This window comes from Girardinichthys multiradiatus, chromosome 13, assembly GCF_021462225.1.
Source record: "Girardinichthys multiradiatus isolate DD_20200921_A chromosome 13, DD_fGirMul_XY1, whole genome shotgun sequence".
Taxonomy (NCBI): Eukaryota; Metazoa; Chordata; class Actinopteri; order Cyprinodontiformes; family Goodeidae; genus Girardinichthys; species Girardinichthys multiradiatus.
The window spans coordinates 32,547,965-32,572,571 of NC_061806.1; the positions used below are offsets into that span (position 1 = coordinate 32,547,965).

At 43.0% G+C, this 24,607-nt stretch overlaps 3 protein-coding genes and 1 long non-coding RNA gene across 4 annotated transcripts in view; 2 read left to right on the top strand and 2 right to left on the bottom strand.

Annotated features, from left to right (window-relative positions):
* Positions 1-53: 53 nt before the first annotated feature.
* LOC124879987 lies at positions 54-5,372 on the bottom strand. The gene is made up of 3 exons (XM_047384878.1): positions 5,241-5,372; positions 1,078-5,153; positions 54-426 (listed from the first exon to the last, which is right to left on the bottom strand). The coding sequence occupies exon 2, from the start codon at positions 3,663-3,665 to the stop codon at positions 2,052-2,054; it is 1,614 nt and encodes a 537-aa protein (XP_047240834.1). The 5' UTR covers positions 3,666-5,153; positions 5,241-5,372; the 3' UTR covers positions 54-426; positions 1,078-2,051.
* Positions 5,373-5,468: 96 nt separating this feature from the next.
* Positions 5,469-13,191, top strand: rnf139 (ring finger protein 139). The gene is made up of 6 exons (XM_047384877.1): positions 5,469-5,988; positions 7,009-7,664; positions 7,882-8,029; positions 8,143-8,249; positions 10,047-10,298; positions 10,476-13,191. The coding sequence occupies exons 1-6, from the start codon at positions 5,826-5,828 to the stop codon at positions 11,253-11,255; spliced, it is 2,106 nt and encodes a 701-aa protein (XP_047240833.1). The 5' UTR covers positions 5,469-5,825; the 3' UTR covers positions 11,256-13,191.
* On the bottom strand, positions 11,964-22,726 carry LOC124879993. The gene is made up of 2 exons (XR_007041189.1): positions 22,668-22,726; positions 11,964-15,088 (listed from the first exon to the last, which is right to left on the bottom strand). It is a non-coding gene; the product is annotated as an uncharacterized LOC124879993 (long non-coding RNA).
* tmem65 (transmembrane protein 65) overlaps positions 15,476-24,607 on the top strand; it is a 57,850-nt gene continuing 48,718 nt past the window's right edge. Inside the window, exon 1 of the mRNA XM_047384881.1 lies at positions 15,476-16,178. Coding sequence (XP_047240837.1) covers positions 15,884-16,178 — 295 coding nt within the window. The 5' untranslated portion in view covers positions 15,476-15,883. The remainder of the gene's footprint in view (positions 16,179-24,607) is intronic.

Genomic DNA, 24,607 nt, shown 5'->3' on the forward strand with positions numbered 1-24,607 from the left:
GTGATATCTTCCATTATGACTTATTTTTTATATTGCAGCAACGAAAAACTCTTTCTTCCTGCATGGGTGCCAATATAGAACAGACAGGGGCCACATTTACTTATTTATATGCTCTTCTTTTTTTTCATATTGTCCATTTTTGATTGACTTGCTGTCAAATAGTACCAGGATTACATATTTAGGTCAAAACTAAAAAGGTACGGTATTTTAAAAAATCATTCAAAATCATATAACTTGCCCTTTAGTATGAGTTTATGAGTGCATTGTTGTCAAAAAATAATAGTAGGTATTTTCTGTCAAAACTTTATTGGCATGGAGCGGTGCGAGGTGTAGGGGTAGAGGAGGGGTAGACCCAGCTGTCCAGGGTACGATTCCCGACCTTGGGACCTTTGCTGCATGTCTTCCACCCATTTCCCAGTCTGAAAACTGCAAATAAAGGCAACTAGTACCACAAAACATTTTAATTGACAGGTTGATGAATTAATCTATCCACCCAAATAAACAATCTATGGTTTATCACCCTTATTTCCCTTACAGTGCAAATTGAACGCCATCCTAACTAGTTTAAGCCCCTCACCCATATAGAGAAAAATAATCGATACATAAAACAGCCAAATAAAAATATCCACTGCACTATTAAACACTTAACCAAGTTATATTTTGAAAGAGATCAGGGCAATCCATGGACTGCTGTAGTCCAGGTAAACCTATTAAAGAAAAGAGGGAGTTCGGCAGTCTTTCAAATATTCTGTGCTATTTCTATCATTCTGGCGCATGCGCAGGTCGAGAATTTAATAACAACATGATCACGTGACCTACCGGTGGCTCACGTGAGTCTATATAGTCACATGACACCGGGAGCCCATTCCCGACAATCTTCTCGCGAGCACGCGGAGACCGAGGGACCGAGTGCTCTGGCAGTCGTCCGGGATTCATAGAACCGTAGTTACAGTCGTAACTTTCGTTCTATTTCATCCCTATTGACCGCCAGAAGCGGTGCTTCAAGCACTGAATGACGCATAACAGGGTCCCGAGGGATCCCACGGAGACCCCAAAGAACACAGCAACACCACTAACCTCAGCGGGATGCAGAAGGTTGTTGCTCCAGTATGCCCTACAGGGGATGCAGCGTGGCGACATTCACTCTAAAATCTGGCAGAGGTGCTTGGCGCCGTCCAGGAAGCTGCCTCACAAATGGCCTCTAGAGGCACCCCGGTCATGGTAGGCCATGAGGTGGACAGGCTCCCAGTGGAGTAACATCGCACGCCGCCTGGCAGGGGCCGATCCTGCAAGGAGTAAGCCACAGAGATAATCTCCACAATCCAACGTGCCAGTCGCTGTCTAGAAAGGGCCCGAGCCTTCCGAGAGCCAGCATAACAGACAAAGAGACAGTCAGTCTGACAAATGGGTGTCGTGGAGCGGACATACGCCTCATGCGCTCGGACAGGGCAAAGAGGCTCAAAGGGGGTACCAGGATTAAAACGGGAAAGCCGGAGCGGTAGAACACTGCCAGCCACTGCAAGCACCTTTGGAACAAAGAAAGCATTAGTCCACAGCGTAACACCGGAGCCATCCGGGTACTACTGACAACATGGTTCAGACACAGACAGAGCATGCAATTCCCCCACCCGTTTAACAGAAACCATGGCCAACAGGAAGGTGGTTTTCAGGGAGAACCACTTGAGGTCCATCCTCGTAACGGGCTCAAAAGCGGAAGACTGAAGGGCCGCAAGCACCAGCGACAAATCCCACGCAGGGGCCACAGGGCGCCTGGGTGGACACAAGCGTCTGGCACCCCTCAGGAACAGCGTAACATTCCCATGCCGGCCAACAGGGCAACCACCAAACCCGACATGCCAACGAGAAATGGCTGCCACATACACCTTAAAAGTGGAAGGGGATCGCCCCAGATCCAGCAACTCCTGAAGGAAGGACAGCAAATGGGAAACAGGACAGCGAACAGGTCCAGGCACCCTTACCACGGCACCAGTCAACAAAGACCGCCCACTTAGCACCATAGGTGGCCCGCGTGGACGGCGCCCATGTGCCAGTCATGATCTGTCCCATCCTGTCCCCATAATGGGAGAAGGAGGAGCCTGCACCTGTAGAGGCCAAAGCCAGAGTTTCAGGCGGCCCGGATCGGGGTGGAGAATCCGGCCCCCATCTGGGATAGGAGGTCTCTCCTGGAGGGGAGGCGCATCAGCGAGCCGGAGCAGAGCCTGCACAGTAGAAGAAATCAGGGCCTCCCCAGCCAAAACGGGGGTACCAACAGAAGCCCGTGCCCGTCCTGGAGAACCCTCAGGAGCGTCTGGGGGATCAGGGGGAATGGCATAGAGAAGGGTCCGGGGCCACTCGTGCGCCAGTGCGTCGCAGCCGAGAGGACTGGCACTGTCCATCAGGGAGAACCAGAGGGGACAGTAAACCGCATCTCTGGAGGCAAACAGGTCCACCTCCGCTCTGCAGAAGGTCGCCCAAATGTGATCCACCACCTCTGCGTGAAGCCGCCACTCCCCCAGAAGCAGCACCTGCCGAGACAGAAAGTCCGCGGACACGTTCTGCAGACCCGGAATATAGACCGCCCTGAGGCTGGCAAGACGTGGCGCTGCCCAGCCCAGGAGCCGACGGGTCAGGGACAATAGTCTCAGAGATCTGAACCCCCCTTGGTGATTTATGTGAAAGACAACTGTGGTGTTGTCCGACCGAACCAAAACGTGTCTCCCCAGCAGCCCTGGAAGGAAAGCACGGAGCGCCAGGAACACAGCCATTGGCTCCAAAACATTGATATGGACCCCGCTCTGCCAGGGGAACCACACACCCTGAGCCGCACGGTCTTGCCAGGTTGCTCCCCAACCCTTGGAGGAAGCATCCACATGGACGACTTCCCTCCAACACCGAAGGGGGCCAAGCGGAATACCCGCCATGATGTAGGATCCGTTCCGCCACTGGGACAGAGACTGTACCGTCCAAGTGTCTTGGATTGCCTGATCGCGGGTCACAGCACAAATGAGCCAGTCGTCCAAATAAGGCAGGATCCGCAGTCCCCGTGCCTGCAGGAGGGAAAGGGCCACTGCCACACACCGGGTGAACACCTGAGGAGAGAGAGAAAGACCAAAGGAAAGAACCCTGAACTGGAATTGCCTCCTGTGAAACGCAAAGCGGAGAAACCGCCAATGATCCGGAGCAAAGGGGACATGAAAATAAGCGTCCTTCAGGTCGATGACATGAACCAGTCGCCCGGGGGAGATCGCTTGCAGGACCTCCCTGGTGGTCAACATGTGAAAAGGCATAACCTTGAGGAAAGCGTTCAGACCCCGGAGGTCCAATATTGGACGAAGACCACCGGTCTTCTTGGGAAGCAGAAAATAAACTGAATAAAAAAGCCCTGTATCCCCCAGGGGTCCACCGGAACAATCGCACCCCTGGCTAGCAAGGTGCAGATCTCCCAGTCCAGGATCTGAGCCTTCATAGGGTCGCAGATGACCGTCATCTTGGCTCGACTGGGGACGGGAGGCCAGCGGTGGAACTGAAGACGGTATCCTAGGGGAAAAAAAACCAACCGCCGGCTCCAAAACATCACCGGCGGGCCCCCTGGCCCCCGGAGGGCCTAGGGAAACGCCGCCCAGATTGAGCTGACTGAACTGGACGTGAACCCTGGGCCCCACCATGGTCCCCTTGTCCCCTAGCCGGTCTCAGTCTTGGAGCCATGCTCGTGGACCCCAAGAAAGGCCGCAGACACCGGTTCCCCTGCACCTCCCTGAGAGGCACCGGAGCCCGAACCTGAGGTCCGGGAGCCCAACTCCGGAAAGGCCTCTCGAAAAAGGATGCCCGAGGCCGCACCCGAAATAGCATCAGCCTCGCAATTCGAGGACACGCCCTGTTCAGGAGGGGAAGTCTCACTGCGGCCACCATGCGCCTGGAGAGACTGAAGGATGGCCTTCATCTGGGCCAGCTCCGTCGAAAGCTGATCCACTCTAGTGGACAGTCTCGGGGGGCTCGCGCCACTTGGCTCTCCTCCCAGACGCCAAAGGCACATCCTCAGCGGACCGCTTTGTTGAGGCTGGAGCCTGTCCAAGCGGCAACGGATCCTGCTGGACAGACACCGCCCAGTCAGGAGGCTGCTCCACCGAGGACAGCCGGGCCAACCGCACCGCTCGGGGCAGAACGCTGCAATTAGGGCAGGCATGATCCGAAAGCTCCTCCCTGAGATGGTCAACACCAAGGCAGGGGGGACACATGTCATGATGGTCCTCAGGCTGCAGAGGAGCCGAACAGGATGCACAACAAAGATTGTCCATGACCCAGGGACAGATGGCAAAAGATGGGGTCGAACGGGCAGAAAAAAACGCCGTCAAGACCCTGTTACGACAACAACAGCAACAAGCCTTAGGACTCAGCACGAGCAGAAAATGCCACCAGCGAGTCAGACAAACAGGAATAAACAAAAGCGAGCAGTAAACCACTGCCGAAAATGAAACGGACTCAGTACAAGCAGAAGAAACGCTACCGGCGAGCCAATAAACAGGGAACAAATCAAAGCGAGCAGCAAACCACTGCCGAAGAAAGTAAATAGACTCAGTACGAGCAGAAAACGCCACTGGCGAGTCAAGCAATCAAAGCAAAGCGGACAGCAACTATTGCCGAAAAAATATGAACGGACTCAGAAGCACCGCCTCTGGCGGTCAATAGGGATGAAATAAAACCCTCCTCTATATGGAGGTAAAACAATTCTTTAAACGTTATATTAGTTTATGACATTTGACTGTAATCGTATGTAACAACTTGATTGGTTTCTGCTTATATGTGACCCCAGTTTGAGCATCACTAATGGTTGTTTCTTTGTTTACCACTAAATGCAGGGCATAATTTAGGCTTCAGCTGCGATAAACTGTTGTATCCCAGCAGTGTGCAAGCTGTACCTGGCATTTGCTGCATGAACAAAAACAGGTGACTTGTATTATTTATTTGGGTGGGGATTTTAATTCATCAACCTGTCAATTAAATTTTAACAGAAACGTGTCTCTGTGTTACCATTTAAAGGACTGATGACGTGTCCAGTCACCAGTCCGTCTTGTTTCACCATAGCAGCATGCATAAATAAAACCTGAAATTCAGTTGTTTGATTTGGTGTCCCACTGCCAGATTATTGCTGGATCCTTGATAAAACATTCAAAAATGTCAGCTGACTTTCTGTTCAAATGAAGTTAAAATTCAGTTTAACTCAGATGTGATTCAAAACATACCTTATAATCAAAAATATGTTTGTCTGTACAGAAATGCCGAGTACATTCTGTGTAGATAAGTCCATTTATCGGAAATGTCAGATGTTTGTTTTCAGGGAAGTGTAAAATGTGTAAACAGTTTTTTTGTTGAGGCTGTAATTTTGAAATTTAGGTGAAAGATGACAGTTATGTGAAGCTTGTTACGTCAGACGCCACACCCACAGATGCTGATATTACGTAGCGTTACGCCTGATAAGCCAGCAACTTTAGTTATCCTTCCCGGCCAAAAAGGAAAATGAAATTGCGTTTTCATAGATAATTTCGTGGTTTTGCTTGAACTACCCAGTGCAGGATCTGATGGAGCACTCTGAGCTCTAACGGCTGCCTTTTAGGAGAAATCAGGAGCTTAGCAGAAACCAGAAGAAGCAACAGGAGGTTGATCTGGGCTAACATGGCGAGTCGCAGCAGGTTGCCAGCTCCCGAATTAATGTAAAGCGAAACAAAACTGGAAAGGGCAGGGACGCCTGTTTGGAGGAGTTTTACACAGCTTGACAGTACATGGATTTCCGGAGTTGACCAGGACTGTAACACCTCCGCTAAAGCCGTATGGCGTCCACTCAAGCCCGGTTAGGCCAGCAGGCCTTAGCGTTGCTGGATGTGGCTCTAAGAGTCCCCTGTATTTTCATTATCGACGCCATTTTTAACTCTTACTACGACCAGGGATCGGGATGGGTCGGGGCTACGGGAAGAGTGTTGGTCAGAGTTCTAGGTAAGCATTTTTAGGGGAGAAATACAAGCAACACCTAGCGCCGACAGCTAAGCTAGCATAATGAACCTGCGCTATCCAGTCTGTCACCTGTCAGACCGACTAAAGCCGACTTAAGTACCAGCAGAAGCACACATTCTGTGCAGTTTCTGCTTACAAACTGCTTAACTAGGTCGTAGACTTTATTTTTCACTCCGGTCAATCGTTAAAAACGCTGACTTTGTTACGGCTAACTCAAAGTGTATAGCCACAGGTGCAGTGTCAGTTTTGGTCTCGCCGTTCTCATCATCCGTGGGGGTCATTCTGGCAGCTTGTCATAATGCCTGTCCAAAAACAATTAACTTTACAAAGAAAGCTGGAAGCTTGTGGAAACGTGGTTTGCATACAGTTGGGCTACATTACATAACTAAGGCTACAGCACTTTAGTTTATTATTTCAAATGACACATTTTTAGTGTAGTCTTTTTCTTACATTTTTTACAGCTAAATCCTCTTGCATAGCTACCATGTGGAGACCGTTGAACGGTTCAGGACATCGGTAACAAATGCAAGACACATGTTTGCAGTGCTTTTAAAAGTATTCACACCCCTTGTTTTTGGTTTTTACCTCACCTTTAACCTCATTGTATTTTAACGGGATTTAATGTGATAGACCAATTCAAAGTAGTGATTAATTATGAACTGAAAGGACGGTGATATACACTCAACTCCCACCTCATCAATGCCTTGTAGAACCACCTTTCACTGTAATTACAGCTGTAAGATCCTTGGGGGCAAATTCCTGCAATTTGGAGTTGGAAATGTTTTCTCCATCTTCTTTGCAAACTTGCTCAAGCTCAGATTTAGGGACGGTGTCGAAGAATAATATTCATGTCTTCTATTTCACCTCATTTACCTTTTTAACTTGTGCACATAAATCTAGAAGAGTAACAGACTGTGTCCATAGCACTGAAAGTTTTCAGTCTTTTCTACTTCCTGACAGATTAGTTTGTGCATTAAACATTTTCATAATGCTCTTTGTCAGGTGTCCTCATCTTCACTGTGGTGCTGCTGCTCTCCCAGAAAGCCTTGTTCAAGTTCTACACCCTCTTCCTTGCTGTCCTCCTTGGCTTGGCAGCAGTTCTCATAAACTACTACGCCACCTCACACATAGACTTCTACAGTGTGTACTACAAAGCAGCACTGGGATTCAGGCTGCTGCCCAGAAACGGGGCAACGCTGTGGCTCGGCATGGCTGCTGTCCAGATGATCTTTGGCATTGGATATGTGTTCCTCCTCAATCTTCAATCAGTGTTTGCGGCGCTGGTGGTCTTGGACATCATGATCCCTCTGTGGGGGATGATGATAGAGCTTCCCGCGGATGTCAGGCATATGATAGCGGTCGTCTCGGGCTTGGCGCTCGCTCTCAACACGGCCATCTGCCTCGCCATGAGGCTCAAGTGGTTCTACTACTCGTGCCGATACGTTTACCTGCTTGTGCGGCACATGTACAGGATCTACGGGCTTCAGCTGCTGCTGGAAGACACGTGGAAAAGAATCCGGTTTCCCGACGTCCTGCGAGTGTTCTGGCTGACCCGGGTCACCGCCCAGGCGCTCATACTGGTTTATGTTGTGCGAGCAGTGAGGAGGGAGAGTGGAGATGCAGCAGGTGGTGCAGCGGATGTGAGCTCTGAGGCACAAGTAAGCAACGCAGTTTGTTTCTTGAGAATTTGGCATGACATCTGTTTTTTGTCCCCTTTTTTTGTTTTTGTTTCTATGTACCTACACAAGAACCAGAGTGCATAAAATGATTTGGGGAAAAAAGTAATTTTCCTAATCTATCTAAGTGTTTTAACTTCTTTAAAGTTCTTGAGACAAAATCTGCTGTGTCTCATATCTGTGTAACTAATGTTTTCAGGGTTACCTGTTCAGCTGGGACGTGTTCTGGGATCTGACCAGCAACCTGATCATCTCTGGATGCGATTCCACTCTGACTGTGCTGGGGATGAGCGCGGTCATCTCCTCCATGGCGCATTATCTCGGCCTCAGCATCCTAGCTTTTATAGGTATTAGTTTTGTTTGTGTTCCAGACGTATGTAGACTAACCTAAGCGATCTGCTGGATAGACAACTGTGAAAAGGCTCCTGGATTTGAGTTTTATGTCGTTTGAAATGTCTAGGTTCTACTGAGGAAGAGGACAAGCGCTTAGGCTTCGTGGCTCCTGTTTTGTTCTTCATTCTGGCTCTGCAGACTGGCCTCAGCAGCTTGGATCCGGAGGAACGTTTGGTATGTCACTGCAGGATTTATGAGCCATGCATTTTTGCTGACACAGGATATTTACAGTAACATTAACTTTCTACTTTAGCTGTTAATTAGTTTTTTGTATTTTCATAGCACTCTTTGGGATGAGGTGATGATTTCTGTCCCCTAATATTGCTATAAGAGTTACTTTATCCTGTCAGAAGGTCAACCTCCAAACAAATCTCAGTTCTTTTGCAGCCCCTAACAGTTTTATGTACCGAGTATTTAGCTTCATCCATCTCTCCATTACCTCTGGAAAATGGCATCCCCAAAGAGTGATGCTACCTTGACCATGTTTCACCATTAGGATGGTGTTTACAGGGTGATCTGTAGTGTCGGCTTTCTGTCAAACAAATCTGACCAGAACACCTTTTTTCACATGTTAAATGCTTCCCCTCCCTCGCTCAGGGGAACATGTAAACTTATACCTCTTATAGCTTTCTGTCAGCAAAAGCTTTTTTCTTACCACTCTTCCATAACGGCCGGATTCACAAAGACACAATAGATTTGTTTTTGTTTCACCAGACATTTGAGTTGTGGATCTCTTATTTCAGTCGAATGTAAGTGGAAGGAGGATGTTGCTCTCGATGATATTGATTGAAGGTCTGGCATCGCCGTCTAGTAAATGGTAAATGGACTGAACTTATATAGCGCTTTTCCAGTCATACAGACCGCTCAAAGCGCTTTACACTAGAGCCACATTCACCCAATCGCACTCACACATTCATACGCAGATCGGTACGCAACTTGAGGTTAAGTGCCTTGCCCAGGGGCACATCGACATATGGCAGGAGGAAACTGGAATCGAACCCACAACCTTCTGATTGCAAGACAACTACTCTTCCTACTGAGCCACAGTCGCCTCTAGTCACAATGTTTAAATTGTAGACATTACAAGTGGCCTTTGCACCGCTCTTTTCCGCTGTCAGATAAAAACATTTTGGCTGTGAGGAAATGGGCCAGCACTAAGCACTTCATCCAATCCAATCCAACTTTATTTATAAAGCACTTTTGCACCACAGCAGACCTAAGTGCTGTACAGAAACTGGATTCAACACGGCTCATAATACCAACAAAAAACACAACTAATTCAAACAAAACACAACACCTTACACAGTGTCAAAAGCCAAAGAAAACAAGTAGGTTTTAAGATGCGTTTTAAAAACAGACAGTGAGGGGGACTTGTCTGAGTTGGAGGGGCAGCTCGTTCCAAAGTTTAGGAGCTGCTGCAGAAAAAGATCGATCTCCCTTGAGTTTAAGTCTGGTCTTAGGGACCCTCAGGAGCAGTTGATCAGCTGATCTAAGGGAGCGGGAGGGATTATAGGGATGCAGCAGATCAGCCAGGTAAGGTGGGGCAACACCATTCAAAGATTTAAAAACAAATAAAAGTATTTTAAAATGGATCCTAAAAGGCACAGGCAGCCAGTGAAGTGAAGATAAGATGGGAGAAATGTGCTCATATTTACGTGTGCCAGTTAAAAGCCTCGCTGCAGCATGTTGGACCCTTTGCAGTTGGGCAATGGAGGATCCACTAACCCCCAGATAAAGTGCATTACAGTAATCCAGCCGGGTGGTAATAAAGGCATGGATCACTGTCTCAAAATGTCTTTTTGGAATAAAGCTTAATAAACAAAACCCTAAATAAAGCTTTAGGGGGGAAAGAGCTTGGCGCTTGAGTTGCTCTAGCATTTCTTAGTCTCTTTGTATTCCTACGAAGCAGAAATGATTTTTCCATGACAGTTATGTGTTGGTGACAAAAACATCTGTCACTTTTCCACAAAGGTCCGCCTGAGCCGGAACATGTGCCTTCTACTGACGGCCATCCTGCACTTTATTCACGGCATGGCCGACCCCGTCTTGATGTCTCTCAGCGCATCCCATGTCTCCTCCTTTCGGCGCCATTTCCCCGTCCTGCTGGTGTCTGTGGCCCTTTTCGTACTCCCAGTGGTACTCAGCTTCGCCCTCTGGCACCACTACGCCCTCAACACCTGGCTCTTCGCCGTCACGGCCTTCTGTGTGGAGCTCTGTCTCAAGGTGAGTGCCAAGAATTTAGATCTTTTTAACATTAGGTTTACTCAAAATGATGTGTGATTGTTTGTAGGTTATTGTACAGTGCCGTGCAAACTTCTTCCTACACCTTGAGCTTTTTAGCTGGTTTAATGTTCACTTTATTGCAGATAAAACTTTTTGGTCTCCCCCCTTTACCTTCAGGTCGTGGTGTCCCTAACTGTCTACGGTCTCTTCATGGTTGACGGGTTCTCCAACATCCTCTGGGAGAAGCTGGATGACTACGTCTACTACGTGCGCTCCACCGGCAACATCATCGAGTTCCTGTTCGGAGTCATCATGTTCGGAAACGGCGCCTACACCATGATGTTCGAGTTGGGAAGCAAGATCCGTGCCTGCATGATGTGCCTGCACGCCTACTTCAACATCTACCTTCAGGCCAAGAACGGTTGGAAGACCTTCATCAACCGCCGTACCGCGGTTAAGAAGATCAACTCCCTGCCAGAGGTTCGAGGGGACCAGCTGAGGAACATAGAGGACGTGTGCGCCATTTGTTACCAGGAGTTCGCCAGCTCGGCACGCCTCACGCCATGCCACCATTACTTCCACGCGCTGTGCCTGAGGAAGTGGCTCTACATCCAGGACACGTGCCCCATGTGCCACCAGAGAGTTTACGTCGAGGACGAGGGCCGAGACAGAGCGGCCTTCTCCAACAACAACGGGGGCTACGCGGCGCCGCAGGACGGCGCTGCCGCAGACCCACCAGCACAGGGCGAAAACCAGCATGGACAGCCAGTTGCCGAACTGCTACCAAACGGAGCGGCAGGCGGAACGCACGCTGCAGGAGGACCACCAGGGCTTGACGAGCTGGTGGAGGACAATGACAGCATAGAATACGACGAAGACGAGTGGGGGACCCAGAATGGCAGCACGCCAATAGAAGAAGAGTATATCAATGACGACACAGACTCTACAGAAGACTGACGAGAGGATCTATAGAAATTAATATACATATATCTTTATTATATTTAAGTGAAAAAGAACTATTAAAAACTTCAGACAATTATTTTGTTCCATGGAAAATGTCAGGGATCTCAGTCTCTTTGTTTCTCGTTAGTTTCTTCTTAGTTTTACTCTATAAGGGCTTGTGGAAAGAGTAAAAGCTGCTCTCCTTCTGTGTGCGTGTTGAGTGGATGCGTGTGCAAGATGTAGACCATTATCTCATAATGCTCTTTTCAAATTTCCATCAAAAGGTTATCAGAAATCCAGATAAAAATCTTCCCATGAGGGCGCCGCTTTCTTTAAATGATTTTCTGGTTGCCTTGACTTGGTTTTACAGAGATCACTTTTTCTTAAGGGTTTCTCTTTAAAGGCCATCAGGGAAAGGGTGTCATCATTAAGCCTCTGTGGCTGTGTGTCGACATTTAATGTGCTTAGACGGCGTCTTAAAAATGGCAGACTCCCTTGTAATTTGCGGAAAATGCTGGATAGTTTAAATGGCTCAGCTGATTTATGATTAATCACATTCAAGCTTTCAATTCGTTTTGGATCCGTTCTTCTGTCTTCTCATTTGTCACCTTAAATGTTCGATAAACCTGCTGTTTTATTTGGCCAAAAATAATTGGTTTTTCAGTCCGAAGTAATTGATTTAATATGCCAATGAAGATTCCTGTGGCTGTTTTTTGTGAAAGCTACACAAACTCAAACCAGCTTTGACTTCCCTTCATGACCCAACTAGTAAATTGAGATTGGCTCAGGTTTGTGGTAAACTCAGTATTTTTCTCTTTTATTTCAACATGCAAGTGAAATTGTTGGGAAATAGCCCTGTGGGAGGAGGGCACTCGCTGGTGAAAAAAATCCAAGATAAGTCTGATACCAGAAGAACTTGCTACTGTAGTCAATGATATACCTCTCATTGCTAACTACTGGTCTCTTCTGTGACCTCACTTATTGTGTACGTTGTCGTACATATAATGAAACCTGTGCACATGTTCTCTTTAATATTAAAGGTTTTAGGTGATTTGTTTCTAATGACAGCTTTTTCTGCACAAAAGTTATTAAATTAGGTTGAAAGCTTGTTTCAGGTGCGGAAAGAGTCACACAGAGTAAGACTACTGGTTCTACAAAAGAAATTTCTAGTTATTATGTAAAGAATGATGCCAACTGTACTGTTTGCAGTAGTTGAAAGGGAAAAAGTATTTTTTTATATATCAGGTGAAATAATTTTTGCTGGATGGATGTAATTTTGATGATTATCAGTCATTAAACACAGTCTTGTTTCTAAATAGCATTACTTCTCAATGTGTCCCTGGTGCAATATGGCTAGAGGGGTGAGCTTCTTGTCCTACTGGAGGAATCGACGAGTGTCTTCACTAAAATGACGGGGGCTTCTAAAACTGCAACCACTGTTTTCTAACTGTGCAAATACACTGTCATATATACCATGATGCATATTGCAGTTTTGAGCAACTCTGTTTTCTGGAAATGGAGTTTTCGCTGTTGAAAAGTTTTGGAACTGCGACTCGGGCGAAATAAAAAGTTGTTGCCTTTCTGCCTTGAAAATAAAACGTGATCAACCTCAGACCCTAAAAACCCTAACGGGGAATTTGTACATTAAAAAAGAAGAAAATTCAGGCATCAATCTGGGAATTGGATTTAAAAAGAAAATAAAAGATTAAATCATCTTGAATGTTGTGAGGGTTTAACTAAAAGCTTTTATGATCATAACTCAAATACTGGTAGCTGAACATAAACCTGATCAAGTGTTAAGGAATGTCATTGGAAGCTGTGCATTTTGATCTGTTAAAGATATGAAGGATTTTGATTAGTTTAATCTTAACATTTTTGAAAGGTAAAGGCTGTTCATTTTGCCTTTTGTTTTCAAAATATTTATGTAAATAAACTTGTCTTTGATATTGCATTTTGAGCACTGTCTTTATTGCAGTATTATGGCTTTTCTAATATTTTAAATATTTCACAAGCAAAAGTGACGACTCAAAATGTAAATTAGCCACTAGAGGGTGCTGTTGCCCTAATTTACTGAGTAACGTCTTACCACTAGGAGTTAAGAGACTTCAATCTAAAATTTACATTTTCTAAACATCATTTCTTAGCAGTCTACTAAATTTTGGATGAAATTCTTATTTGACAAATCAAGTTGAATTATTTATTTTTCATGGGGTATAGCTATGCACTCGATCCGGCCATTTTAATCTTTTATATGGTGTATCAGTTACAGTTATGGAGGAAAACTAGGCACACCCTTTGTGGTTCTACTGAAATAAACAGAGAAACTGGCAGCCAGCAATGCTGCTAATACAACTGACTTAACGTAGGTTATTGCAGTTTGATAATCTTGACCATACAGATGTGTTAAAACAAAGCCTAGACAGAAATCCCTTGTAATGATTACTGAGGAGCTGGGTAGCTGCTGCCCATCAGATTGATTTAGTTTATAAGGTTTCTCCAAAACAGGAGAAAGCCTCTTAAGAATACCATCGTGACTTACGTTTGTAAAGTTTCATCTAAAGTAAACAAAACTTTGGGAATAAAATCCATCGGAGTTTTAAGACTAAAATAGAGGAGCTAGGATATGATGCACGGCAATATGTTGTTTTTTAAATTTATTTATTTCATTCATTTACAATTTAAAATAAACATGTCACATGTTGACATAAACAAAAGTTTTGAATAAAAAGGAGTAGTTTGAAGAAAGAAAAATCTTATGTAGTCTACACCTACTCTCAAATGTCAATTCACTATACCCTAGGCAACTAAACATCCATCAACCATCCATATAGAGATATATACATCTTTAAACACAAAGCAAGCAAAAAAAAAAAAAAAAAAACATATATTATCTTTGTAATGTTACAGCACTCTACTGAATCAATGTACTTCATTAAACCTTGATAGAATATTATATTTTATCATTTTCTTAAAAGGAGAATTTAATGTACACTTTTTGGTTTCTTTAGACAGATTATTCCACAGATTTATTCCATAAACAGAAATACAACAATCCATTTGTTTAATTCTGACTTTAGGTTTTTTTTTTTTTTAAATCTCTGATCCTCTCAAATTATAATTCCCATCTCTTTTAATGAATCTTTTTTGCAAATGTGCTGGTAGTATACTGGTATGTATTTTAAACATAACTAGCAGAATATAATAGTCCACCAAGTCATGAAATGTCATAGATTTTAAGTTGAAGAACAATGGATTTGTTGGATCTCTGTAGCGTTTTCTGCTTATAATTCTAACAGCCCTTTTTTTGCAAAATAAAACAAGAATGTCTATAAGCTTTACAGGCTTTCCCTCAAACTTCTAAACAATAAGTCAAATAGGGAACAAACAGTGAATTATAGAATATCAACAATGCTTCATCATTCAATGAGTCTTTCACTTTATATAATAATACAATTTTCTTTTATATGTTTTCTTTATAGTGTGGTTTCCAGTTTGTGTTTTCATTAAGATTAACACCCAATTTGATCTCTATCACACACTTAATCACAACCCCATCAATATCAATCAACACATCTGTAGGAATCACTCTATTGCTAAATATCATGTAGTTAGTTTTCTTTCCACATTCATTGATAATTAATTTACATTCAGCCGTGTTGATGTTTGGGAAATCAAACACATTGTATGAGCGCAAATGTCTCATTCTAGCTGTCCAGTATGCTGGTGTGCCGGTTCGGAGGAGCATGTTGTGTAAGCCCCTGGAGCTGAGGACCTTGCAGTCTTTGAGTTGATCAGGAGCATGTAACTGAGCCATCAACAGAACAATAATCCCAACCAAGCCTGCATTTCTATTTTGTATAAAGCAGACAAAAAACGAAATAATTAAAACTATATGAAGGATGGAAAAGTGGTGCATTGATTCCTAAATTAATGCACCACTTCTTCAATGCAATTGCCAATTGCATTGAAGGAGTGTTGACTCATGTCCAATGAATTATCTATCTATCTATCTATCTATCTATCTATCTATCTATCTATCTATCTATCTATCTATCTATCTATCTATCTATCTATCTATCTATCTATCTATCTATCTATCTATCTATCTATCTATCTATCTATCTATCTATCTATCTATCTATCTATCTATCTATCTATCTATCTATCTATCTATCTATCTTTCTTTCTTTCGTCTAGTTACTTTGTTGTTTTCTTTCTCTACTCAACTCAAGCCGCAATCAAATATGTTTAGATTTAGTATGAAAGGTAAGACCGGAAACATAAACCTTTACTTTGAAAGTCTGGATCAATGTCATCCGGTTTTCCGCTGTCCTGCGGTTGCGGCTTCAAGTTCATGTGTTAAACTCCTGGCTACCGAGTCCAATGAGATCATGAGGTTTGGACAACGGACAGCGCGACCAGAGACTATGTCCGTCTTCTTGGCGTGTTGTGCGGCTTTTACAGTTTTTAAAAGTCGTCGATTCATTCTTTAGTCGACGTCGAATGAACGTAGTAGGACCGACCAACAAGCAACTTTAAGCCCCAGCGCCAGTCGTTGGTGGAGCGGAGAGTCGCCTTCGTACCTCGCCGTTTGAAGAACCCTTTGATAAATTAGGTTTTACATGTTATAGACTGACTTAGTTATGTATGTCGGCACAATGCTTAAGGTGTGTCTACGGAAAGCTTCCTGGCCGGCGGTTCTGAAGTTACCGTCAGGACTGAGGCGGTCTCCAGGAGCCGCGGTTTTGTCGCTGAGACTCCCGGGGACAGCGCCACATGTACCGAGCTGCTGGATGGGAACTCATGGGAGAAACGACCCGAGGGAGCCCCTCAACTCTCCCAAGAGGGCCAAGGAGTTCATTTATCGCCTACACCCGAATGAGAGGACGTGTTTACTGAAGGAGCTGCAGATTTTCGAGTCCGAAGCAATCGCCCAAGGTAAGAAACGAACATGTCGGACGGCAGCTCCACAACTAACAGATTTAATGAGAAGCGTCAGGTTTCTCCCTGACAGTCAGCCAGGATTTATACCGCTCCCACATGGCTGACGTTTAATGCTTTAGTTTCTGTATTGTTACACTGTAGAGTGCAACTTTATGCATTGTTACTGAACTCTACGCCCTCAGCAGATTTGATTAAAGCAGCGCTTTTTATTTTCTGAAGTTTGAATGAAAGTCCACACACTATAGAGGCTAAGCTTAAACTCAGAAAGAAGACGAGCCCAGCAGCTTGCTATTAGTAGACATACTGATGTTCATGTGATATCAGGTGGTTGCTGTAGGACTGGTATTTAATTTCTGTGGAGAATCTTCTCCCGTGTTTACACACAAACAGTAACCTCTGATAATAAACTGCACAGTTGGCACTGGAGGCCAACAAGCAAAACTGCATTCTGTAATTACAAAAGCAGAACAATTGTGCTTTTGAGTGTGTTGACATTAAACAACATAAGTTGCATGTTGCAAGTAGGTCTGAGTCAGGGGTGGCTAACTCCAGTTCTCAAGAGCCCAGTGTTTACCTGAAACACCTGAAACAAATAAAAGGTCCATCACCAGACCTCTTCAGAACTTGACATACTTAGGAGGTAATTAAGCTGTTAATTCAGTTATTCTCCAGCAGGAGCACATCTAAAACATTCAGGGAATTAAGGAGTTCGCCACCCCTGGTCTATGTCTAAATCATAAGGTTGTGTATTCAGTGGCAGAAGTGCCAAAATGTAATGAAAAAAATATTTTTCTCAGCATTGAAATGAAACTGCAAGTAAATACATTTGTACGGTGGTCGACAGGTGCAAACACGCGCTGCAAAGACATGAATGATGCAAATTTCAATATACACGAACACAAAAAACAAATATGCAACAGAAAAATGCTGCACAAATGTTTCTATCACATTAATTAGACAAAAGGAAAAATACTGCAAATACCAAAATAGTAAGAAAGGGCAGCAAATTCTCTCCACAAAACGGAAGTGCACCACACCACTAGGGGGAGCTGATCACCAAGTCATATGGTATCAGTCCCTCAATAAATATAACTGGATACCCTGAAGAAAGTCGGAGGGAAAAAAAAGAAAAGCTGCGTTTTCCCTTACATGGCCGTAATCTTTTGCAATATTATAGAACAGCAGCTTATTGACGTCGGTAATATTAGCGACTAGAGACTTTGATTAATCATAGTTTGCATTTTTGTGATGCAGCATTTTTCCATTGCATTCGTTTTGTTGTAGGTTTTTTTCTTCTATTGTCTTTGCCGCATTTCCAGCGTGTCTCACGGGACGACGCAACGGAGGCGCATATCTGGAGAGACAAAAGCTCGCAGGCGAACTTTTTCTCCACAAGGCCATTCCCGGAAGAGTTTGAAATCTGTCTGATACAAGAAGGTCAGCAGATTTATTCGCCGATCGAAGACCACGACGACACCCGGCGCAGGTGAAAACCCACAGAGGTTTTATTTCCAAGGAGATGAGTCTCCTCCTTGTTGATATAGTCGACTAAACGGTTCTTCATATTTTTCCCTCCTGGACGGATGAGAAGTTTACTGTTTTTTTCCTTGAGGTGATCACGGACGCGTGATGCCCCCACCCCACCCTCGTTTTTCTTCTGACCTGACCCAACCGGTGAAGAGAAGAAATCAACGTCAAAGTAATTTCGTTCTTTTTGTATTAAAGTGATTAAAGTTTTTTTATACTGAGCTGTGTTTTGATTTGCTGTGCGAGCGCTGCTGAATCGTGCGTGTTCATGTTTTTGTCCAGCTGATCCCAAATCAGCCAGGAGTTAGAAGTTGGACTTTTGAAAGTTTTTTCATTCAAAACAACTATGGTCTGGGCCTCGCCCGACCACTCCTTTGTTCCAGTTTTATTACTGGAGTTTTTCCACTGAGTTTCTGCCTCAGAGGTTTATGACTCTTTGTTCGAGATTTGGGGCAATCAGCTGTACGGCTAAAGGGGCGTGGCCCCACCGTTTTAACAGCTGATCGCTGCAATCGAGACATCAACACCAGGAGGATTTCTCTTTTCATTTAACCCAAATTACACATTTTGTCCATAAAACTGCTGGTTTGATCTTCATAGACACCAAATGTGCATATATATTTTTCTTTTATTATTATTGTTAGGTAGTCATTTTTATCCCCTTTGTGTAGAATAGTTCTTGTTAGTTAGGTGAAGGTTTTGGACCAGAATAATGGTATATCAGGATTATTTGGCTTCAATAAATCTTCATATATATAATTAAGAGAAGTGTTTGTGTTTATTTCGTGCAAGAGTGATTTATCTGTCAAAACAAGGTCGAAGTTCCCCCACCTTCGGTGAAGCGGTTGAATAGACAGTGACATTTTGTGGGTTTAGTTAATAATTTATCAATTATTAATGATGAATAGCTAAATATAATTATTAAAGAGCTTTGAGCCCTTAATCACAACACCAGAGGACATCTCTGATTTCTATTAGTAAGTAATGATTTTTGGTTAAGAAATAAATTTTTTTCAAATAATGATTTGAAATTATAATTCTTGATAAATATGAATTAATCAATAATCATAATTCTTACACATAACGCCGAAAACACTAAAACCAGCTTCTGAATCAGGAGTAGAAGATCTAAATGCAATCCTTTATTTTCTAGGGGACTCTGTGTGTTCCTTGCCTAGAAAAAAGTCCGAATTTTCATCTTGCGTTGGTCTGTTTGGTTTGCTTTTCAGTGCTGCATTGTGTTGCTTCGACTAATAGGATTTTACACTTGACAATCTGCAAGTTCTGGATCATTTCAATTGAGGTCAGCAGTTTCTGTGTGCTCTTGCCCAACATCTAAGCACTGATTTGAAAAGTCCGATAATTATGAAATGGTTACAGAAGTGTTGTCTTGACTAAGAGACTCAGTTGAACCCCCTGACTGTTTATCTCTTGTTTTGCACAACACAGGTAATTATTATCACGCACCCGAGATGCTCATTAAGCAAATCCTGTCCTCTCTGTTGCCCTGTGGATGGCATGTTTTTCTTCTGCACCATGATGAACTGAGAAAAGAAGCTCGTATGTCGGATCAGATGGACAGCTTTGATGTTTCAGGAGTTCCTCAGAGACTGTTTTAATTACCTGAGACCCAGCTTCGTGTTCTGTACTAACTTAGTTGTTTTCAGGGTTGAATCACAAATGAACCCAACATCAATGCCTCTGAGCTCCGGGCTGAATGGAACAGGCAAGATCTCCGCTGAGGTTTGAATCTTTTGGATTTGAGCGAGCTGAACTGCTGCTTCACCTCGCCACCCTTGTCCCCACCCATTGTTGTGCAAACACATTTGTTTGAGGGAGTTTATGGAAGAGATTTTATATTAAATCCATTCCCATAGTTCATTTTTCAGATGGGGGGGGATAAAGAATTAAAATCTATCAATCCCACATTTGGTTGAAAACTTTTTCAGTGTCAGATAGCTACTCAAAATAGAATGAACAAATTAATATTATTGGGAGCAATAATAGGATTCAACTTCCCTCTTTAGAGTCCCTAGAAAGTTAACACAGAAGGTCACAATGTTTTGGCATTTTATTATCTGTAAAGCAGTGAATGTCAGCCGGGCTACAGGGAGCTTCTTTACAGAGAGTTCGACCCAAACAATATCTAATCTCTTCTCAGTATGAAATGGTCAAATTATTATGACCTTCTGTTCCTCAGGCTCTAAAGTTAAAGTGGAACATACCAAACGTTTCTTAAATTAAAAAATTCCTATTTCTTTCAACTTGCTGCTTCTTGCAAGGAAGCTGTAGCACTTTCTGTTTTATCGCCAGCGGGTCTTTTATTTAATCATTGAATTACAACAAGGTTTACACCAGTGCTTTTCCATGTGGTAAAATAGAATTGGTCAACATCAGAACAGGCAGATGAGATCTAAAAGGAACCTGGAAATCCCATATAGGGCTTTTCTGTGGCTTTCCTTTACTAAAGACTACATCATCACAAGTCAGTGTGAGTTATATTAATATTTTTAAATGAATGTTTGAAATGCAATAGCTGTTTGAGTTCTCGCTTTGGATGCCATAAGATATTCAGTTGGTTGGATTCGCCCACATTGGACTCATATTAGTTCCTAAGATGCTGAAGTTCACACAGAGCAGTAGAAGCACAGCTGACATAGACAGAAAATAGGTAAATGTACACTGATATAATCTATTTTTAATTTTCCCCCGCAGCCTTAGCTATAACTCACTAATCTGTTTGCTCCCACAAACTTGATTGATTGTGATTGTCTTCAGAGGAAACTGGCCTGGAAGTGAATGAGATTTCTGTTTATAATCATTTTTATAATACTGGCCTATCTTCTCAGCATCAGTAACTAAAACAGTATATCATACTGCTGCACTGTCCAATGCTTTAATTAGGCCATGTAGCTGAGTAGAGAGACGTTTGGCGGAGAAACTCTGTACTAATAAGCAACTTCACCCTTTTTAACTCTAACTACTAATGAGCTAAATGCCATCGAGGAGAAGTGGGAGGGGGCTGAAGCATTTACTGCAGAGCTCCAAAACATTATCTGACATGGAACTCATTAAATTGCATTAAATATACATTTCAGGCATATCTTAAACTCCTTTTTATTGCAGTAAACTTGTTATTTTGATCATTTGGAAATGTCTGCAGCACAGTTCGGTTGAGTCATTTTGAGTTGTGTACATTTGGAACTAGATTAACCTGCAGCCATGTTGGTATTAATTACCGCTACAAAACAAATCGCTGCTTCATAGATTGCCCCTGATTGTTCTTTCTGGACCAGTACTGGTAACAGTGCTGCAAACCCAGAGAATATTTTTCATGTTTTATTTGGAGCATCAATAAAATTAGCTATCAATGTTGTCTGTTGACAACAAGTCATATGGTGACAAACCATCTGTAAAACATTTTCAACTACAGTTAGGAAAAAGAAACATCTGGTTAAAAAGTCTCTTCAGAGCCTCTTTCCTTTCTAAAAAGACATCAAACATCTACATTAAGGCTGAAAGGATTCCTCGATTAACTCTAGTAAATCGATTTATAAAATTCCTCGGGGCAAATTATCTTCCTCGAGGCTTCGTTAAATTGTTTTACTATTCAGCACAATGTGCTCTGCCCGGATGTGTGTTAGTGTTGCATAATTCTCTCACTTCCGCCAATGAGCTGTTGACCACTGCTGACGCATGGACGCTAGGGTATATTAGCAGCTATGGAGAAAGAAGGTGAGGGGAAAGATGCGTCGCCAAGAAAGAGACTGAAAGTGTCACAAGTGTGGGATCACTTTAAACAGAAAAGAAAACGGTGCAGTGCGTACACTGCTAAATGGGTTTGGCATGTCATAACAGCGCGTCCTCGATGCTGCAACACCTCAGCAGGAAACATCCGCTGTGTGCATTGAGCTCACGTAGCTCCCAACAGGTTTGTTTGTTTTCACTTTGCAATCACCTGGCATGTTATACGTGTACAAGGAAATACATTTTGGCTAGCGTTATGTACTTGATGATTAAGAAGAGTAATGACATTCCTCAGCGGCTACCTGGCAAGAAGACAAGAACACAAAGCACTACTGCTAGTGTCCAATATTATTGAAGATAAAAGCACAGCAACAGATGAACGGCTTCAACTAAAAACCTTTTTATTTGTTGATGTGCATCAACCTCTATTTATAAGATACTTAGAGTGAATATTTCCAGTTAAAAAATAGTTTTCCCTTTTTAATGCTGGCACCAAAATTCTGCTTTGGAAGCTGTCATTCGCCTTTATTTGGTATAAGTGTAGTATTTCTTTACAGCTCACAGTCAAAATAACATTTTTGCAAACACTGGACCAACATAATAATAATAATATAGTCTTAATTAAAACATGAATAAACGTTTGCTATTTACAATAACTCAACAATACTGAGATCTTTGCAGCCAAATTTCTAAACTCAAACCAATTTACTTAACCTATTGCTAGCATTACAAAGATTACATTTAGTTTTGTAATCTGTAAAAAGATTTAGATTCTTTTGTAATGCTAAAATGCTTGTATTCAATGCAACTTCAAACCTAACGTATATACATAAAAAAAATCAAGTAATTGAGGCTAAAAATGCATTAATCATTTATTTACTCGTACTGCAGTAGGGTCATCAGTAGGGGTAATTAAATAAATGTACAAACTTTTCATACTTCAAACTTGAGACTTAAATTCTAGTGTAATATTTGTAAAAGGCATATATATAAGGCATATACATTGCTCAATAAAATAAAAGGAACACTCAAATAACACATCCTAGATCTGAATGAATGAAATATTCTCATTGAACACTTTGTTCTGTACAAAGTTGAATGTGCTGACAACAAAATCATACAAAAATCATCAATGGAAATCAAATTTATTAACCAATGGAGGCCAGGATTTGGAGTCACACACAAAATTAAAGTGGAAAAACACACTACCTGAATGACCTCCCTACAATGCCTGGGCATGCTCCTGATGAGACGGCGGATGGTCTCCTGAGGGTTCTCCTCCCAGACCTGGACTAAAGCATCCGCCAACTCCTGGACAGTCTGTGGTGCAACGTGACGTTGGTGGATGGAGCGAGACATGATGTCCCAGATGTGCTCAATCAGATTCAGGTCTGGGGAACGGGCGGGCCAGTCCATAGCTTCAATGTCTTCATCTTGCAGGAACTGCTGACACACTCCAGCCACATGAGGTCTAGCATTGTCCTGCATTAGGAGGAACCCAGGGCCAGCCTCACCAGCATACGGTCTCACAAGGGGTCTGAGGATCTCATCTCGGTACCTAATAGCAGCAGACAAACTCCACACAGAAAGAGGCGCCCAGTTAAGGTCTGTGACGTTCTCTCTGTGCAGATACAGTGTTAAACGCTGCATCACCGTGCCGCCCTTTTTTTTTTCTGAAATGTCGGATATATTTTGAGGTTTGAAGGTGACCTTTACATTTTTTAAATTTAGTTAAGAAGAGAACTTTTTTTAGTTTGTTACTTCATATGTGTTATTGTTTTTCTTCCATTTTTCAGGTTTCCTCAAACCCAGAGCATGCCGAATTCTTTTCCAAACCGAAGGCGTTAATTTTGTCTCTTTGCCTGCTTCCTCCATGGGTTTAGGTTCTGGGTTGTCCAACTTCTCTGGGACAGTTTCTGTCTTTTTCATTAATTCAGAATCAAGATTTGTTGAGAAGTTGCTAAATTCCCCCATAATGTCAATGTCCGTTACATTTGTAAATTCACTGAAATCTGATAGGGTTTCCACTGAGAGATTAAGATCCATCCTGCCAAGGTCAAAAATGTCTTCTCTAGGGATGGATTCTTTTTGCTGTCTTGGTTCTGTCCACCTGTCACTTTTTCTTTTCTGTTTATTAAGTTCATCTCTGTCTTCAAGCTCAGCAGAGAGCTTCGTGTTAATTCTGATTTGGTTTTCGAGCTCTGTTTTCACATTTTCCAGTTCTGGTTTTAAACCAATTTCCCTGTCAGATGATGTTTGTTGTAGGACAGTGACTTTCTGTTGAAGATCATCCTTCTCTACCTGAAGGTTGTTGATAAGCTCCAGGTTCTTATTTGCTGTCTTCAAGTTTTTATTTATGTCCTTTTTAAAGGTTTCTGCTTGCTGTTTTAGTGCAGAAACATCTGTTTTATACCTAGATTGTAATTCCTGGTATAAAATTTCTATCTTGTCCATCTCGCCCTTCAAACGTTTCTCCTTCTGTTGCCAGAATGCAATCTCTTTCGACATAGTTTCTGTGAGATTGTCCTGCTCAGTTCTCATGGTGTTGATAAGTGTCAGGTCCTTCTTTGCTGTCTCCAAATGAACTTTTTTCTGCTGAATTATCTGCAGCTGAAGATTTTCTACCCGTTTTCTCAGCTCAGAATTATCATTCTCGGGCTCTTCGGATTTCTGTTGCAGAATCTCGATATGTTCTAACATTGTTTTCTGAAGATGCACCTTCTCATCTCTCAGTTTGTTGATAAGCTGGCGGTCCTTATTTGCTTTCTGTGAATTAGCTTTTTTCTCGCGATCTAAATGTTTCTGATATGTGTCTACTTGCTGTTTCAGTGCAGAAACCTCTTTTTCATACTTACAGTTGAGTTCCTGGTATGAAACTTTGATCTGGTCCAGTTCTCTCTGGAAACCATTTTCCCTCTCTTGCAGGAAGGCGATCACTTTTGACATATTTTCTTTGAGATCGTCCTGCTCAGTTCTCATGCTGTTCAGAAGTGTCAGGTCCGTCTTTGCTGTCTTCAAATGAGCTTTTTTCTCCTGAATTATCTGCTGCTGAAAGTTTTTGACCTGTTGTCTCAGTGCAGAATTATCTTTTTCATTTTGGTCCAAATGGTTCTCAGTCTCTTCGAGTTGCCGTTGCAGAATCTCGATCT

What these genes read in the sequence shown, in the direction of transcription:
- LOC124879987 (XM_047384878.1), bottom strand. Translation starts at nt 3,665, where the DNA reads ATGGTGGGGCCCAGGGTTCACGTCCAGTTCAGTCAGCTCAATCTGGGC.
- rnf139 (XM_047384877.1), top strand. Translation starts at nt 5,826, where the DNA reads ATGGCGTCCACTCAAGCCCGGTTAGGCCAGCAGGCCTTAGCGTTGCTG. An exon ending in CAGCATCCTAGCTTTTATAG is followed by an intron (nt 8,030 to 8,142) that starts GTATTAGTTTTG and finishes TGAAATGTCTAG; the next exon opens with GTTCTACTGAGGAAGAGGAC. An exon ending in GTGTGGAGCTCTGTCTCAAG is followed by an intron (nt 10,299 to 10,475) that starts GTGAGTGCCAAG and finishes CTTTACCTTCAG; the next exon opens with GTCGTGGTGTCCCTAACTGT.